This window comes from Ranitomeya imitator, chromosome 5 (genome assembly GCF_032444005.1).
Source record: "Ranitomeya imitator isolate aRanImi1 chromosome 5, aRanImi1.pri, whole genome shotgun sequence".
In the NCBI taxonomy this organism is placed as follows: domain Eukaryota; kingdom Metazoa; phylum Chordata; class Amphibia; order Anura; family Dendrobatidae; genus Ranitomeya; species Ranitomeya imitator.
Window position 1 is genome coordinate 64672293 of NC_091286.1, and position 15289 is coordinate 64687581.

Genomic DNA, 15289 nt, shown 5'->3' on the forward strand with positions numbered 1-15289 from the left:
TGCACAGATTGTCGTCTGTTTGCTTCTCGCCTAAGGGAAGTTTTATGTAATATCACTGGTCAATCTGTGATCCTATAATGAGGGAGTCGTGTGCGGCTGATGAAAGTGATGACAGTCTGAGAATTATTTTAAGGCCAGTGAAGATTTTAGTCCAAGTCGCCCCTTCTATTAATCGTGTTACACGTCGCTATGATTATTAGGCTTAATAGTAAGCCTCCTGCCAATCATAAAAGGAAAGTGTTTGATCTTGGGCACATGTGTCTGTGGTTGTCCATTAAATCAATAACCAATTGATGTAGGTTTTTTTGCGTACACCACATTGATCACAGGCGGACACACAGAAGAGGGCACCTGTGCAATATATGGGCCCTTTGCAGCCCAAAAACTCATCATAATGCCACCTACTTTACCTATTGGGCCAATGATATATCTGCCCCTGCAGGGAAATATCTTGTTTTATTAGAATTGTGGTACATGGGTACAACTGTGTCTGAACAGGGTCTTACACTTTAACCTCCATGTCTACTGAGACTAGTGTATCCAAGTGAGACATATGCACGAAGTTCAAGGATAGCTTGCGGTCTTCAGGATTGATCCCTCAGGAGTCAAAAAGTGCAAAAGGCAACAAACTGAGACTGACATATTTTATTTGTAGCATTTTGAAAAAAGTTTAATTATAAGCTTTACAGTCAAGACAAATCAAAATTAATATATTTTTTATTACTTTCAGGCCAAATTTGATGCTGAAATGCCATGTGAAACGGTCAGCAAGATTCATCTGGTGGATCTGGCTGGTAGTGAGCGAGCCGATGCTACTGGTGCCACCGGTGTCCGGCTCAAGGAAGGAGGAAACATTAATAAGTCTCTAGTAACTCTGGGAAATGTGATATCTGCCTTAGGTACGCCATTCGATTATCATTCCTTAGTTTTTACATTGTCTCACATGATTGCTGCTTCTCCATTCTCATTCAATATTTTTCACCGGTGACATACATTAAACATTGCCTTGAACCATTTAAAAGTTTAAAAACTTTCTTTGTGTTTAATGACTGTGGCAGTGCAGAGAATATCCCAGAGGGGTTCTTTAGATTCCAAGGAGAGAATAGAAAGTCACCTTTTTTGTTTAGTTTTTTACATTCATTCTTTTCTGTCTTTTTGTTCTCAGCTGATTTATCTCAGGATGCAGCCAACCATCTTGCGAAGAAAAAGCAAGTGTTCGTGCCTTACCGGGATTCTGTTCTGACTTGGCTGTTAAAAGATAGCCTGGGAGGAAACGCCAAAACCATAATGATTGCCAGTAAGTATACAGAAAGCCGCTCTTAATGCATTTCAGAAGGTTAGCTGTAAAATAAGGGTAATTGATTACAATATTTCCATACACAGACTATAAAATATACAAGCTGCCGCCATCACTTATTTCTGAGATCAGACTAGTGTTTTCATGTAAATAAAGTTGGGTTAGTATTTTCACCCATCCAGGAGAAGCAATTACAGGCTCTCTGCTAGTGCTGAAATGTCTCCTTAAAAGGAATGTGTCATCAGAAAATGACCTGCTGATTCAATCAAGTTTTCTTGTAAAACATATATTTTTTTTTAAACATTTTTCTTTTTTAATTTTCCATGTTGCTATACGTATAAAGAAAAAATCATGAAACCGTGTGATTTGCACTTTAAGCCTAACCAAAGGCTGATCTGTTATCATCGAGGTTACTAATACAAGGTGAGGCGTCTGTTATAAAGCTATGGCAGAGAAGACAGGGTCATCTATTATTTTTTATTTATTTTTAATTATTATTCTGTTATTAAACAACAAAAGAAAGGAAAACATACATATTTTGCATATGACCAGATCAGCATATACGCACTCATCATAATAGTCATGGAAAACAGTAAGTGTATTTAATGAGCTTTCGATAATACAAATTCCAATGCATATACTTGGTCATACAGAACTTGAAATGTTGCAATACTGCTATAGTACCTATCCTATCTTCAAAATGGAACACTAAAACTACCTTACTGTCGAGAACAATCTCCATGTTGTTAATAATATTATGCTATCGTGTAGTGTGAGCCATTGTATATTTTACCACTATCTGTATCATATTGGGGCTAGGTCACCAACCACGTGACGCTATGGTAAGATACGATGAGTTCTCCATTTATCCCAAATTTTATTAAATTTCCCTAAGCAGCCCCTGTTCTGGTATAATTGAGTTTACCAACTCAATCCAGGCCCTGAGAGATGGATGTGTATTGCCAATCCAGCGTAAGGCTAATATTTTCCTTGCTAAGAAAAGTGTCTCTCTCAAAAAGACTGTAACATAATGCCCCCACACCACTTCCTCTAGCACTCCAAATAAGCACACTAATGGGTTCAAAGAGACAGGAATATGTACTAGAGAGGTCAACAGCGAAATTACCTTGTTCCAAAACTACAGGATAGCTGGGCATCCCCCTTACCATATGTATAATGTCTGCATCCACTGTATGCCATCTCATGGCTGTCCCATAACCATGTACTGAAAAATAGAATAGGCCCCTATAAGAGCTGGAGCAGCAGTAGTGAGAGGTGTGTGTGTGTGTGTGTGTGTGTGTGTGTGTGTACAGTGACACAAACATTGGCATTTTAGCCTTTTGCCAAAACAGATTCAATGTACAGTTCTATAATCTGCATGGGCTCTCAGCTTTAATGTGAGGGATTTCAATTCCTAATTGGAGGAATTACAGCTCTTTAATATGTAGCTGCCTCTATTTCAAAGGACCAAAAGTAATTGGACAATTATGCCAAAAGCTCTTTAATTGCTTAATGATGGATTAACAAGCGAATAGCCAATTAAAGGGTCTGCAGCTGATTCTAGGTGTGGTACTTGCATTTAGAAGCTGTTGCTGTGAACCAGAGGTGTAGCTAGGGTTTTCGTCCGGGAGGGGGGGGCGAAGCTTCTGAGTGGGCCCCTAACCAGGTAACCTTGATTACTACTCGGTGATGCACCCTAATACTGGAGGAGAACCTCAGCAGATGACCGCACTGTTTCTGAAGATAATCTCTATATAAAAACCAATATGGATATTACCGCCATATGGTCAGTGGTAGATACCAGTCCTACAGCACATAAGAGATCACAGCACAGTTACAGATAATAACTTACCGCTGACGTTCTTTCTGACGAAATCATTAATTTTTCCCGTCTTTTCATGACAACTTCTTCCAGCAACGACTCACCTGCAGAGAATACAACACCCGTTTCACTTCTCATATTCCAGCCATTACCATCTATTCCCAACCTGCACAAACTCCTCATCCTGCTGATACCCCAATGCTGAGCTACTGCTGCAGTATGTGTCCCTATTTTTGCACCTGATACCCCAATACTGAGCCGCTGCTGCCGTATGTGTCCCTATTACTGCACCTGATACCCCAATACTGAGCCGCTGCTGCCGTATGTGACCCTATTACTGCACCTGATACCCCAATACTGAGCCGCTGCTGCCGTATCTGTCCCTATTACTGCACCTGATACCCCAATACTGAGCCGCTGCTGCCATATGTGTCCCTATTACTGCCCCTGATACCTCAATACTGAGCCGCTGCTGCTGTATGTGTCCCTATTACTGCCCCTGATACCTCAATACTGAGCCGCTGCTGCCGTATGTGTCCCTATAAGCCAATGTTCACATTTGCATTGTTGTGTTGCGACGCAACGCACAATGCATGCAAAAACGCATTGTTTTGTGACGCATGCGTCCATTTTTGGCTTGATTTTGGACGCAAAAAAATGCAAATTGCTGCGTCCTCTACGCCCTGACGCTTGCGCCAAAAATGCCGCATGTGTCACAAAACGCAAGACAATGCATGTTCATGCGCCCTCATGTTAAATATAGGGGCGCATGACGCATGCGTCGCCGCGGCTGCGCCCGACGCAACGCTAATGTGAATGTAGCCTTACTGAACCTGCTGTGTGGTTCTCTGTGCCCTCTAAATTCTAAAGCCACTCTCTACAATATAGTAATGCCGGGTGCAAGTGCCCTAGAAAACGGTGCCCATATTTTGCCCCTAGAAAGTAATAATGCCCTGTGTGCCCTGATAGCCACAGTAACCTGAGTTCCCCTATAACAATAAGTGACCACTTTACATTTAATAAAGTCCCGAGTCTCCCCCTGTACAGCTCCTCTATACACAGTATAATGCCCCTTCACTGTATAGTACCACCCACACACTATACTGGCTCCTTAGTAGCACCCAAACTGTTTGATGGCTCCAACAATGTATAATGACCCCCCCACACTAATCTCCATACTGTATGATGGCCCCCTAGATAGCCTCCATATGCAGTAGCATAATGCACCAAATAGTCCATAAGCTAGTATAATGCACTCCCCATAGGCAGACTCTATAGCATAAGGCAGCCCCCATAGGCAGACCCTGTAATAAGGCAGCAGCACCCATTTAAAAATAAATATTTATATACTCACCTCTCTTCTTCCTGGTTCCTGCGCTGCTCCCGCTAATCTCCTGACAGCGGGCGCCGGGCAGTGACGTCATTGCTCCCGCTGTCCGTGTCGGCGACGTCAGACGCTGACACTGACGGGGATGATGGGAGAAGGAGCGCAGCACTCCTCCCATCATTGCGATCAGCTGTATCGGCTAAATGCCAGTACAGCTGACCTTCCGATGACAGCGCGCCAATACAGTTACATTACCGCAGCTCCGGGTGGGCACCCTCAAAGCATCGGGCCCGGGGCGCCCGCACCCTCTGTCCCCCCGGTAGCTACGCTACTGCTGTGAACTTATAACATGCGGTTAAAGAAGCTCTCAATGGAAGACAAACAGACCATTATAAGGCTGCAAAAAAAAAAAAAAGAAATCCATCTGAGAGAGAGAGCAAAAATGTTAAGCGCAACTAAGAACAGTTTATTACATTTTGCAAAAAATAAATAATAAAATGCATTAGTGATCTTGAGAGCTCTGAGGTCTGGACGTCCACGGAAGGAATCGGTGGTGGATGATAGGAGAATCCTTTCCATTGTAGAGAAAAACCCTTCTTAACATCTTCATCCAACTGAAGAACACTCTCCAGGAAGTAGAAGTTTCAGTATCTTAGTCTACCATAAAGAGAAGACATCCACGGCTTCCAGACTTCAGGCAGTCATTGCCTGCAAAGAATTCTCTACAAATTATTAAAAATTAACATTTTATTTATGACAAAGTTAATATGTCTAATTACTATTGAGCCCCTGAAATGAGGAGGATTTGTAGAAAAAAGATTGCAATTCCTAAACATTTCACAGGATATTTTTGTTCAACCCCCATTAACTAAACCTGAAAGTCTACACTTCAATTGCATCTCTGTTTTTTTAAAAAAAGAAAAAAGTGGCATGGAGAGCCTAAATTACCAGGATTCGATCATTGTCCAAATATTTGTGGACCTAATTGTGTATACCGTATATATCATCTTTATAATATATTATACAGCACCATTAATGTGGTGATTGCTCTGTCTTTAGTGCAGTTATGTCACAAGGCCTAGGTTGGTAGAGTGCCTCATGTCTGCAAGTGCTTTCCATTTATTATCACATGCCGGTTTCTTAGGATGGTTATTTCAATGTGATCTTCTGCTTATCCCACAAATGCAATTTTTTTTTTTTAATGATAAATTCCCTGCCCGTCTATAAGTAAAGCAAATTCAATACTTCACTCACTCTGCAATATCTCAGCTATGATATGAAGCCTAATAGCGACAGCAGTCTTTCAACAAGTCGACTTGCCAAGCCTTGAAGTAGAAGAAATAGAAAGAAATGAGCAGAGTACATGTAATGGCACAAACCTATTTGACTTTCAAATTACCAAACACCTTCTTGTTCATTGGAGCTTAAGGTGCTGAATAACTTGTCTTTGAATTCTTTTCTTCGCAGCTATTTCACCTGCTGATATCAATTATGGAGAAACCTTAAGTACACTTCGCTATGCAAATAGAGCCAAAAACATTATCAACAAGCCCACCATTAATGAGGATGCTAACGTCAAGCTAATTCGTGAGCTCCGAGCCGAAATAGCTCGCCTGAAAGCTTTGCTAGCTCAGGGGAATCAGGTTAGTGCTTTTTATTCTCAACTTATAATTAACTTTCTTTGACTAATGGCATCTATTTCAAGGTCTTAATATGATCATTATCTCTTTCATTAAATTTATTTGCGTAAGAATAAACATCTACCACCTCCAGATAGGAGTAAGTGACGAGACTCTAATAAGACCACTTAGTGTAGCATTTTGTGCCCTTCGCTGCTATCCCAATTCAGCTCAAGTCCAAATTAATGTGATTTTCTGATGTTTTGCCTGGGACCCAGCTCATTACATGCCCACACGTATATGACCAGGGTTATTGTGAAATGGCATCGACGAAGCATCTATCCTGTGCCAACAACTGTCCTATTTTAAAGGGTTATTCCCATCTTCATCGATAGACATAATTATTTGTAAATACAAGCACTTTAGCAATTTAAAGAGACAGACCATGTGATTTGACTTTGCTCTGATCTGGCGTTCAACATTGTCCTCGGCTGCAGCTGGTATTCACATGACCGAACATGACTTCTTTGGGCCTAGTAAGCACCAAAGGGTGGGTCTAGGAAGTGAACACCAGCTGCCACAGAAGATCGGACTAGACAAGTGCAAACTGGATCAGTCCTCTGTAGTAATTTACGATTTATTAAAATTCCGGTCCCCTGATATTGCCACTTTAATTTTATTGTTTACACCTTGTTGAGGGGGCCGGCCAATGCTGATGGCTAAACATGCTCAGTCCTTACAAGTTGTTTCCAATGGAGCTTGTAAGCACTGCATTGAAGCCAGTCAGAATCGGGGGAGCGCACTTTAGGCTTCTGCCACTGTGCTTCCAATGCTACATAGGCAAAGTTACCTCATGCAGAAACTATGGGAGTGTTCAGTCCGGGCAAGCGGCGATGGTCTGAACTGTTAATCAAGCGGAATATCCCACACTAAAGTAATCAGAAAGTGGGGAGAAGTGCGTTATTTAACCCCTTAATCCCATATGATGTACTATCCTGTCGAGGTGACCTGGGACTTAATTCCTAGTGATGGGATAGTACGTCATATGCGATTGGCCGTGCTCTCAAGGGGAGCGCGGCTGGGTGTCAGCTGACTATTGCAGCTGACATCCGGCACTATGTGCCAGGAGCCGTCACGGACCACTCCTGGCACATTAACCCCTTACACACTGCGATCAAAGATGATTGCAGTGTTTCAGTGGTATAGAGAAGCATCGCGCAGGGAGGGGCTCCCTGCGTGCTTCCCTGAGATCCTCGGAGCAACTCGATGTGATCGCGTTGCTCAGAGGGTCTCCTACCTCCTCCCTGCAGGCCCCGGATCCAATATGGCCACAGGGCTGCTTCCAGGTCCTGCAGTGCCTGTCAGATCGCTGATCTGACACAGTGCTCTGCAAAGTGTCAGATCAGCGATCTGACCCTATAACATGTTGCCACCCCCCGGGGCAGTGTTATAAAGTAAAAAAAAATATATTCACACATGTAAAAAAAAAAAAAATTCCTAAACAAAGAAAAAAAAAATATTGTTCCCATAAATACATTTCTTTATCTAAAAAGAAAAAAATAAACAAAAGACAATAAAAGTACATATATTTAGTATCGCCGCGTCCGTAACGACCCGACCTATAAAACTGTCCCACTAGTTAACCCCTTCCGTGATCACCATAAAAAAAAGCTAAAAAAAAGCAAAAAAACAACGCTTTATCATACCGCCAAACAAAAAGTGGAATAACACGCTATCAAAAAGACGGATATAAATAACCATGGTACCGCTGAAAACGTCATCTTGTCCTGAAAAAAAACGAACTGCCATACAGCATCATCAGCGAAAAAATAAAAAAGTTAGTCCTCAGAATAAAGCAATGCAAAAATAATTCTTTTTTCTATAAAATAGTTTTTATCGTATAAAAGCGCCAAAACATAAAAAAATGATCTAATTGAGGTATCGCTGTAATCGTACTGACCCGAAGAATAAAACTGCTTTATCAATTTTACCAAACGTGGAACGATATAAACGCACCCCCCAAAAAGAAATTCATAAATAGCTGGTTTTTGGTCATTCTGCCTCACAAAAATCGGAATAAAAAGTGATCAAAAAATGTCACATGCCCGAAAATGTTACCAATAAAAATGTCAAGACCTCACGTGACTCTGTGGACCAAAATATTGAAAAATTATAGCCCTCAAAATGTGGAGACACAAAAAAATATTTTTTGCAATAAAAAGCTTCTTTTAGTGTGTAACAGCTGCCAATCACAAAAATCCGCTAAAAAACCTGCTATGAAAGTAAATCAAGCCCCCCTTCATGACCCCATTAGTTGGGTAAAAATAATAAAATAAAAAAAATGTATTTATTTCCATTTTCCCGTTAGGGTTAGGGTTGAGGCTAGGGTTAGGGTTGGGGTTAGAGCTACAGTTAGGGTTGGGGCTAAAGTTAGGGTTAGGGTTTGGATTACATTTACTGTTGGGATTAGGGTTAAGGGTGTATCAGTGTTAAGGGTGTTTAGGTTTATGGTTGGGATTAGGGTTAGGGGTGTGGTTAGGGGTCTGTTGGAGTTAGGGGTGTGTTGGGGTTTGGGGTGTGGTTGGGGTTAGGGGCATGTTCGGGTTAAGGGTGTGGTTAGGGTTTCAGTTAGAATTGGGGGCTTCCACTGTTTAGGCACATCAGGGGCTCTCCAAACGCGACATGGCGTCCGATCTCAATTCCAGCCAATTCTGCGTTGAAAAAGTAAAACTGTGCTCCATCCCTTCCGAGCTCTCCAGTGCGACCAAACGGGTTTACATGTTGCGTTATAAACTGTAGTGAAACACTTGGGGGTTCAAAGTTCTCACAAAACATATAGATAAGTTCCTTGGGGGGTCTAGTTTCCAATATGGGGTCACTTGTGGGGGGGTTCTACTGTTTAGGTACATTAGGTGTTCCGCAAATGCCATTCTATTTCAGTCTGCATTTCAAACGGCGCTCCTTCCCTTCCGAGCTCTGCCATGCGCCCAAACGGTGGGTCCTTCCGCCCCCCCCCCCCCCCCCACATATGGGGTATTGGCGTACTCTGGACAAATTGGACAACAACCTTTGCCGTCTAATTTCTCCTGTTACCCTTGGGAAATGCAAAACTGGGGGCTAAAAAATAATTTTTGTGAGAAAAAAAAAGTTTATTTTCACGGCTCTGCGTTATAAACTGTAGTGAAACACTTGGGGGTTCAAAGCTCTCACAGCACATCTAGATAAGTTACTTAGGGGGTCTACTTTCCAAAATGGTGTCACTTGTGGGGAGTTAATGTTTAGGCACATCAGGGGCTCTCAAAACGCAACATGGCGTCCCATCTCAATTCCAGTCAATTTTGCATTGAAAAGTGAAACGGCGCTCCTTCCCTTCCGAGCTCTGCCATGCGCCCAAATAGTGGTTTGCCCCCACATATGGGGTATCCGCCTACTCAAGACAAATTGCACAACAACTTTTGGGGTCCAATTTCTCCTGTTACCCTTGGTAAAATAAAACAAATTGAAGCCAAAGTAAATTTTTTTGTGAAAAAGTTAAATGTTCGTTTTTTTTTTTTTTTTTTTAACATTCCAAAAATTCCTGTGAAACACCTGAAGGGTTAATAAACTTCTTGAATGTGGTTTTGAGCACCTTGAGGGGTGCAGTTTTTAGAATGGTGTCACACTTGGGTATTTTCTATCAGATAGACCCCTCAAAATGACGTGATGTGGTCCCTAAAAAAAAAAAATGGTGTTGTAAAAATGAGAAATTGCTGGTCAACTTTTAACCCTTATAACTCCCTAACAAAAAAAATTGTGGTTCCAAAATTGTGCTGATGTAAAGTAGACATGTGGGAAATGTTACTTAAGTATTTTGTGTGACATATCTGTGATTTAAGGGCATAAAAATTCAAAGCTGGAAAATTGCGAAATTTTCGACAAATTTTTTTTTTTTTTTCACAAATAAACTCAGGAAATAAGAAAGAAATTTTACCACTCTCATGAAGTACAATATGTCACGAGAAAACAATGTCAGAATCATCAGGATCCGTTGAAGCGTTCCAGAGTTATAACCTCATAAAGGGACAGTAGTCAGAATTGTAAAAATTGGCCCGGTCATTAACGTACAAACCACCCTTGGGGGTTAATGGGTTAAAAAGAGGCAAGTCATTTAAATTAATAAATGGTTATTCCAAAGAGAATATGGCGCCCAACAGTAACACTACTCTACTACACATTAAAATGTAGAAAATACATATAATACAGTTTTGCCTCTAACAGTAAGTGACCACTCCTTGCACCCTGATAGTAGCCCCAACAGTAATCGTTTCACTGTCAGCTACGAGAATGTGGCCTCGCTTGGGCTACAGGCTTGGGTCCGTACAGAAATGTCCTTCCTCACTTGTTTTTCTAAGAAGTTGAAAAAGCACAAGTACATCCAACAGATGCCATGCTTCAGTCATTTGTCTCCCATAGACCCCTATTTTTAAAAAAAATTAATAAAAAAATTGATGCCCTTGATGAATGCCATCCAACACTCATAGGCTTCCTTATTAAAGGGCTTGTCGACTACATGGACACATTCTTTTTAAATGAAATAGTTCCGCTTTTTGGGCCTACACCATTTTCAGATTGCTAGGCAGCTACTTAGAAGAGCCCATGGATGTTTTTGGCACAAGTTTAGAAGAGGTTAGATTTTTATAAAGCTGTGAAATCTGGGCGATGATGATGATCAACAACAAGCAGCGTCGGACTGGAGCACCTTGGGCCCACCAAAGAAAATCATTATTGGGGCCCACTATGTAGCTACATAGAAATAAATACAAGACCACCATTTGTGCGCTAAAACACGCTTATATCAGGGTATAATATAAGGTAGTACACGTCTTAATTATGTAGCAGGGGTTGGGGTAGCCCCCTCAAACAAAATAATAAAGTAGCCCCCTCATAGGGTTCAATGTATCCCCCTCACAGAAAATAATGCAGCCCCCCATAGAATATAATGCAACCAGCCTCAGAGTATAAGCAGCCCCCATAGGGTATAATGTAGCCCACTTAGAGTATAGTGCAACCTCCCTCATAAGGAATAATGCAGCCCCTTCATGGAATATAATGTAGCCCCCTCATAGGGTATCACGCTGCCCCCTCTCATAGGGCATCATGCAGCTCACCCTCATAGGGCATCATACAGCTCCCCCATAGGGCATCATGCAGCTCACTCCCCCCATAGGGCATCATGCAGCTCACCCTCCCCATAGGGCATCATGCAACTCACTCCCCCCATAAGGCATCATGCAGCTCATTACCCCATAGGGCATCATGCAGCTCACTCCCCCCATAGGGCATCATGCAGCTCTCTCCCCCCATAGGGCATCATGCAGCTCACTCCCCCCATAAGGCATCATTCAGCTCACTCCCCCCATGGGGAATCATGCAGCTCACCCCCCCTTGCCCCATAGGGCATCATGCAGCTCACCTCCCCTTGCCCTATAGGGAATCATGCAGCTCACCCCCCCTTGCCCCATAGGGCATCATGCAGCTCACCCCCCCTTGCCCCATAGGGCATCATGCAGCTCACCCCCCCTTGCCCCATAGGGCATCATGCAGCTCACCCCCACTTGCCCCATAGGGCATCATGCAGCTCTCCCCCATAGGACATCATGCAGCTCACACCCCCTCCTTCATGCAGCTCACCCCCCTTGCCCCATAGGGAATCATGCAGCTCTCCCCCCCCCCCCCTTGCCCCATAGGGCATCATACAGCTCACACACCCCCTTGCCCCATAGGGCATCATACAGCTCACACCCCCCCTTGCCCCATAGGGCATCATGCAGCTCTTCCCCCCCCCCTTGCCCCATAGGGCATCATGCAGCTCACCCCCTTCCCCTTGCCCCATAGGGCATCATGCAGCTCACCCCCCCTTGCCCCATAGGGCATCATGCAGCCCACACCCCTTCCTTACAACCAGCCAGGACTCAATAATAAAAAAAAAAAAAAACCACAAAAAAAGCCCAATACTCACCTCTCCTCCTCGCTCCCACGCTGACTCCAGCAGCGGCTGTGCTCCGATGTCAGGAGCTGTGCTGCTGTCGGCCTCACACACAGCAGGTGCGCGATGAAGTGAGTCATTGCGCACCTGCTGGGTGTCAGCTGCAAGGGGAATCATGGGAGGGGGAGCGTCATCTGACGCTTTCTCCCCATTGAGTGCTGGGGTGCGGCATTGGTGCCGGGACCCCTGGCTTACGGCCCCATAGCGGCCGTGTGAGCTGGGGGCCCCTGAGGGAGCGGCAGGGGGGGCCCTGGTCTGCGGGCTCTGATAGCGGGCAGTGTTTAGCCGCAATTTGTGGCAAACGCTGCCCGCTATTATAGTGAAATGAATTCACTCCTCTCGACGCCCATGGGGGCGTGGGGAAGCGTGAATATTCATTTCACTTTAGCAGCGGGGACAGGCTTAGGCTTCCTGTCACCCGCTGCTTGTCCGCTGGTACTGGGGGCCCCATAGCAGCTGCATGGTGTGCCGCTATTGGCGACACCCCACTTGCTGGGGCCCCTGGAGCAGCAGGGGGCCCTAGGCACTCCTGGCACTGTATGCCAGCAGGTGTCATAGTCTGGGCCCACTGGAGAATCCTCCAGTTCTCCGGTGGGCCAGTCCGACCCTGTGAACAAGCCATAACCGGCAAATTAAGGTTTTAAACCTTTGTCAAAGTTATTTGCAAGTGTATTCAAACTTTGCATCTGCCCATTTTTTCTTTTTGTAATTTTTAAAATGTAAAATATCAAAATATATATTGTTTTGCCTAAAATGCAAAAGATCATTTCTTCCTCAACTTGCTTAACTGTTTACAATAACAGTAACTTTGGCCCAAACATGACATGTGCTATGTCAAAGCGCTGCCAATTACCGAATGTCTGCACATACCCTCATAGGAACACATCACCACTTCTATATTTTTCACCCACTCCTGGTTGCTCGTTGCCGGGGTGACGCTGGATGCATGTGACCATTGGCTGGGCAGCCGCGCACGCGCCGTTGTACACCGCTCAGCTTGGAAGACTTAGCATTGATTAGTACCCTATATAACCGTTGCAAGTAGGTAGAAGAAAAGCGGGCACTCACAATCCAAACTTTATTCTGACATCATGTCAAATGCAGGACAGGCAGGGGAACACGGGCTTCCAAAAGACGGCGGCCGTTTCGCGCAGTTGTGCTTCCACGCAGTTTAGCTTTTTTAGCGGCTATTTTTGACTTAATGTTAGATTGACAGCGCCATTGCAATTTTGCACAAAATCTACCTTTATTAACACTGTTGCACTTTGCTCTGTATTGATTATATGTACAAAAATCTTTTCTGCGCATATTAAGCATTTTTGCACTTTTTTACACATAAAGTTTAAATATATATATATATATATATAATTTTTATTTATTTTTATTTATTTTTTTGCATATGGTGCCTCTGTCTTGATTTTTAGCTACAGTGTTAATTTTTTTGCAGTTTTTTGCACAGTTTTATGCTTTGCACTATGCACTTTTTTTGAGTGGTTTTGATATACTTCTAAAATAATTCCCTCTTTTTATTGGTGCATTTTTGTGAACAGTGCTATGATATATCATATTAGTGTGTAGGTTATTATATATAATTTTGTAATATTTTATTTGGTGTCCTATTATATTGTGCTCATATTTATCAGCTATATTTTGTGAATACCGGTATATTAGCTTTTTACACTTTGTATTACTTTCAATAAAAATAATTTTATACTTTGTCCTTTTTGCACTTTTTTTTTTTTTATTTGGGAGGATTTATGTATTGGTGCATGACATAGCATTTTGCATACAAGTGGTTACCTATCTGATTAATTAAAGCTGCTTAGAAGAGTCCATGGATGTTTTTTGGCACAAGTTTAGAAGAGGTTGGATTTTTATAAAGCTGTGAAATTATCACCTGGGCTTTCCTAATAATAATGACGACGACGACATAATAACCCTAACAGGCTAATTAAGGTTTTAAACCTTTGTCAAAGTTATTTGCAAGTGTATTCAAACTTTGCATCTGCCCATTTTTCTTTTTGTAATTTTTAAAATGTAAAATATGAAAATATATATTTGCCTAAAATGCAAAAGAAATGTGTCCTCTTAAGTTTAGGCCTTTTACAGATCAATTCTTCCTCAACTTGATTAACTGTTTACAATAACAGTAACTTTGGCCCAAACATGACATGTGCTGCGTCCAAAGCGCTGCTAATTACCGAATGTCTGCACATACCCTCATAGGAACACATCACCACTTCTGTATTTATCACCCACTCCTGGTTTTGGCTTCCAAATACTGATGTAAACTACTGACCAAATACTGAAGGTGTGAACGTGGTCTAATAGGCATATGGAGTAAGTCACCAAAAACAAATTTGATAAAGTACGTTTTTGGCCAAGGACACTGGTACATCTTTGGATATCCGTAGTGGTTATCCAGAAGATTTTCATACAAATATACCAATTGAGGATTTTATCTAAATAGAACACATTGAAGATAAATTGTGGCCAAGGGGAAAATGTTTTCTTCTGAACAGCAAGCTGTCAGTAATCCTACTGAAGGACGTAGCAACCAATGTATTATCCGCCTTCCCCATGTAACGGGACCTTAAGCTATGATTACTGAATTCTGGATATTTTATTTTTTTCCCTTCTATAGAAATGCATGAGACAAATGTTTGTTTGTTTTTTGTGTATTGGAAGGGTTTAGTCATTGGATATTAATTTTTCTGCTTTAGACCTTTTGTCCTTGTTATGTATCTAGATATTAAATATAATTATTTTTTTTTTGTTTTTTTTAGATTGCACTTTTAGATTCACCAACTGCATTAAGCATGGAAGAAAAACTGCAGCAGAATGAAGCCCGTGTAGGTATTTTTGCAATCTCCAGCTCAGCTCTTTGCTCTTTGACTTTCATTCATTATTTATTCAAGGAACCTTTTTAGATTCTGGGTTAAAGTTCGGTCTTAGACTTTCTCAGTCTTGGGCGTTGATTTCAGTAAGGGTAACTGTTACATAGCATTAATTTATCGCGCGTTGGTGAAAGGATATTTTTGACACTTGGCAGTAAAAAGCGTCCCTCTCTAGTACAGCTCCCAGTTCTGCGCTCCGGCTTGTATCCTGCTGCTATAAATTGTAAGGTTGCGTATTAGCATGAATTCACATTTTTATTTACATGGCTCGGCAAGGTACGGGCTGCATTTATATTGGCCAC

The 15289-nt window shown here is 42.4% G+C and overlaps 1 protein-coding gene across 5 annotated transcripts in view; it reads left to right on the forward strand.

The window, feature by feature from the left end:
* The window catches only part of KIF16B (kinesin family member 16B), a 414534-nt gene that overhangs the window by 46054 nt on the left and 353191 nt on the right, over positions 1–15289 (forward strand). For all 5 annotated transcript variants that reach the window (XM_069768754.1, XM_069768753.1, XM_069768750.1 and 2 more), the window contains exons 8-11: positions 731–899; positions 1166–1297; positions 5914–6089; positions 14877–14942. In XM_069768754.1, coding sequence (XP_069624855.1) covers positions 731–899; positions 1166–1297; positions 5914–6089; positions 14877–14942 — 543 coding nt within the window. The remainder of the gene's footprint in view (positions 1–730; positions 900–1165; positions 1298–5913; positions 6090–14876; positions 14943–15289) is intronic.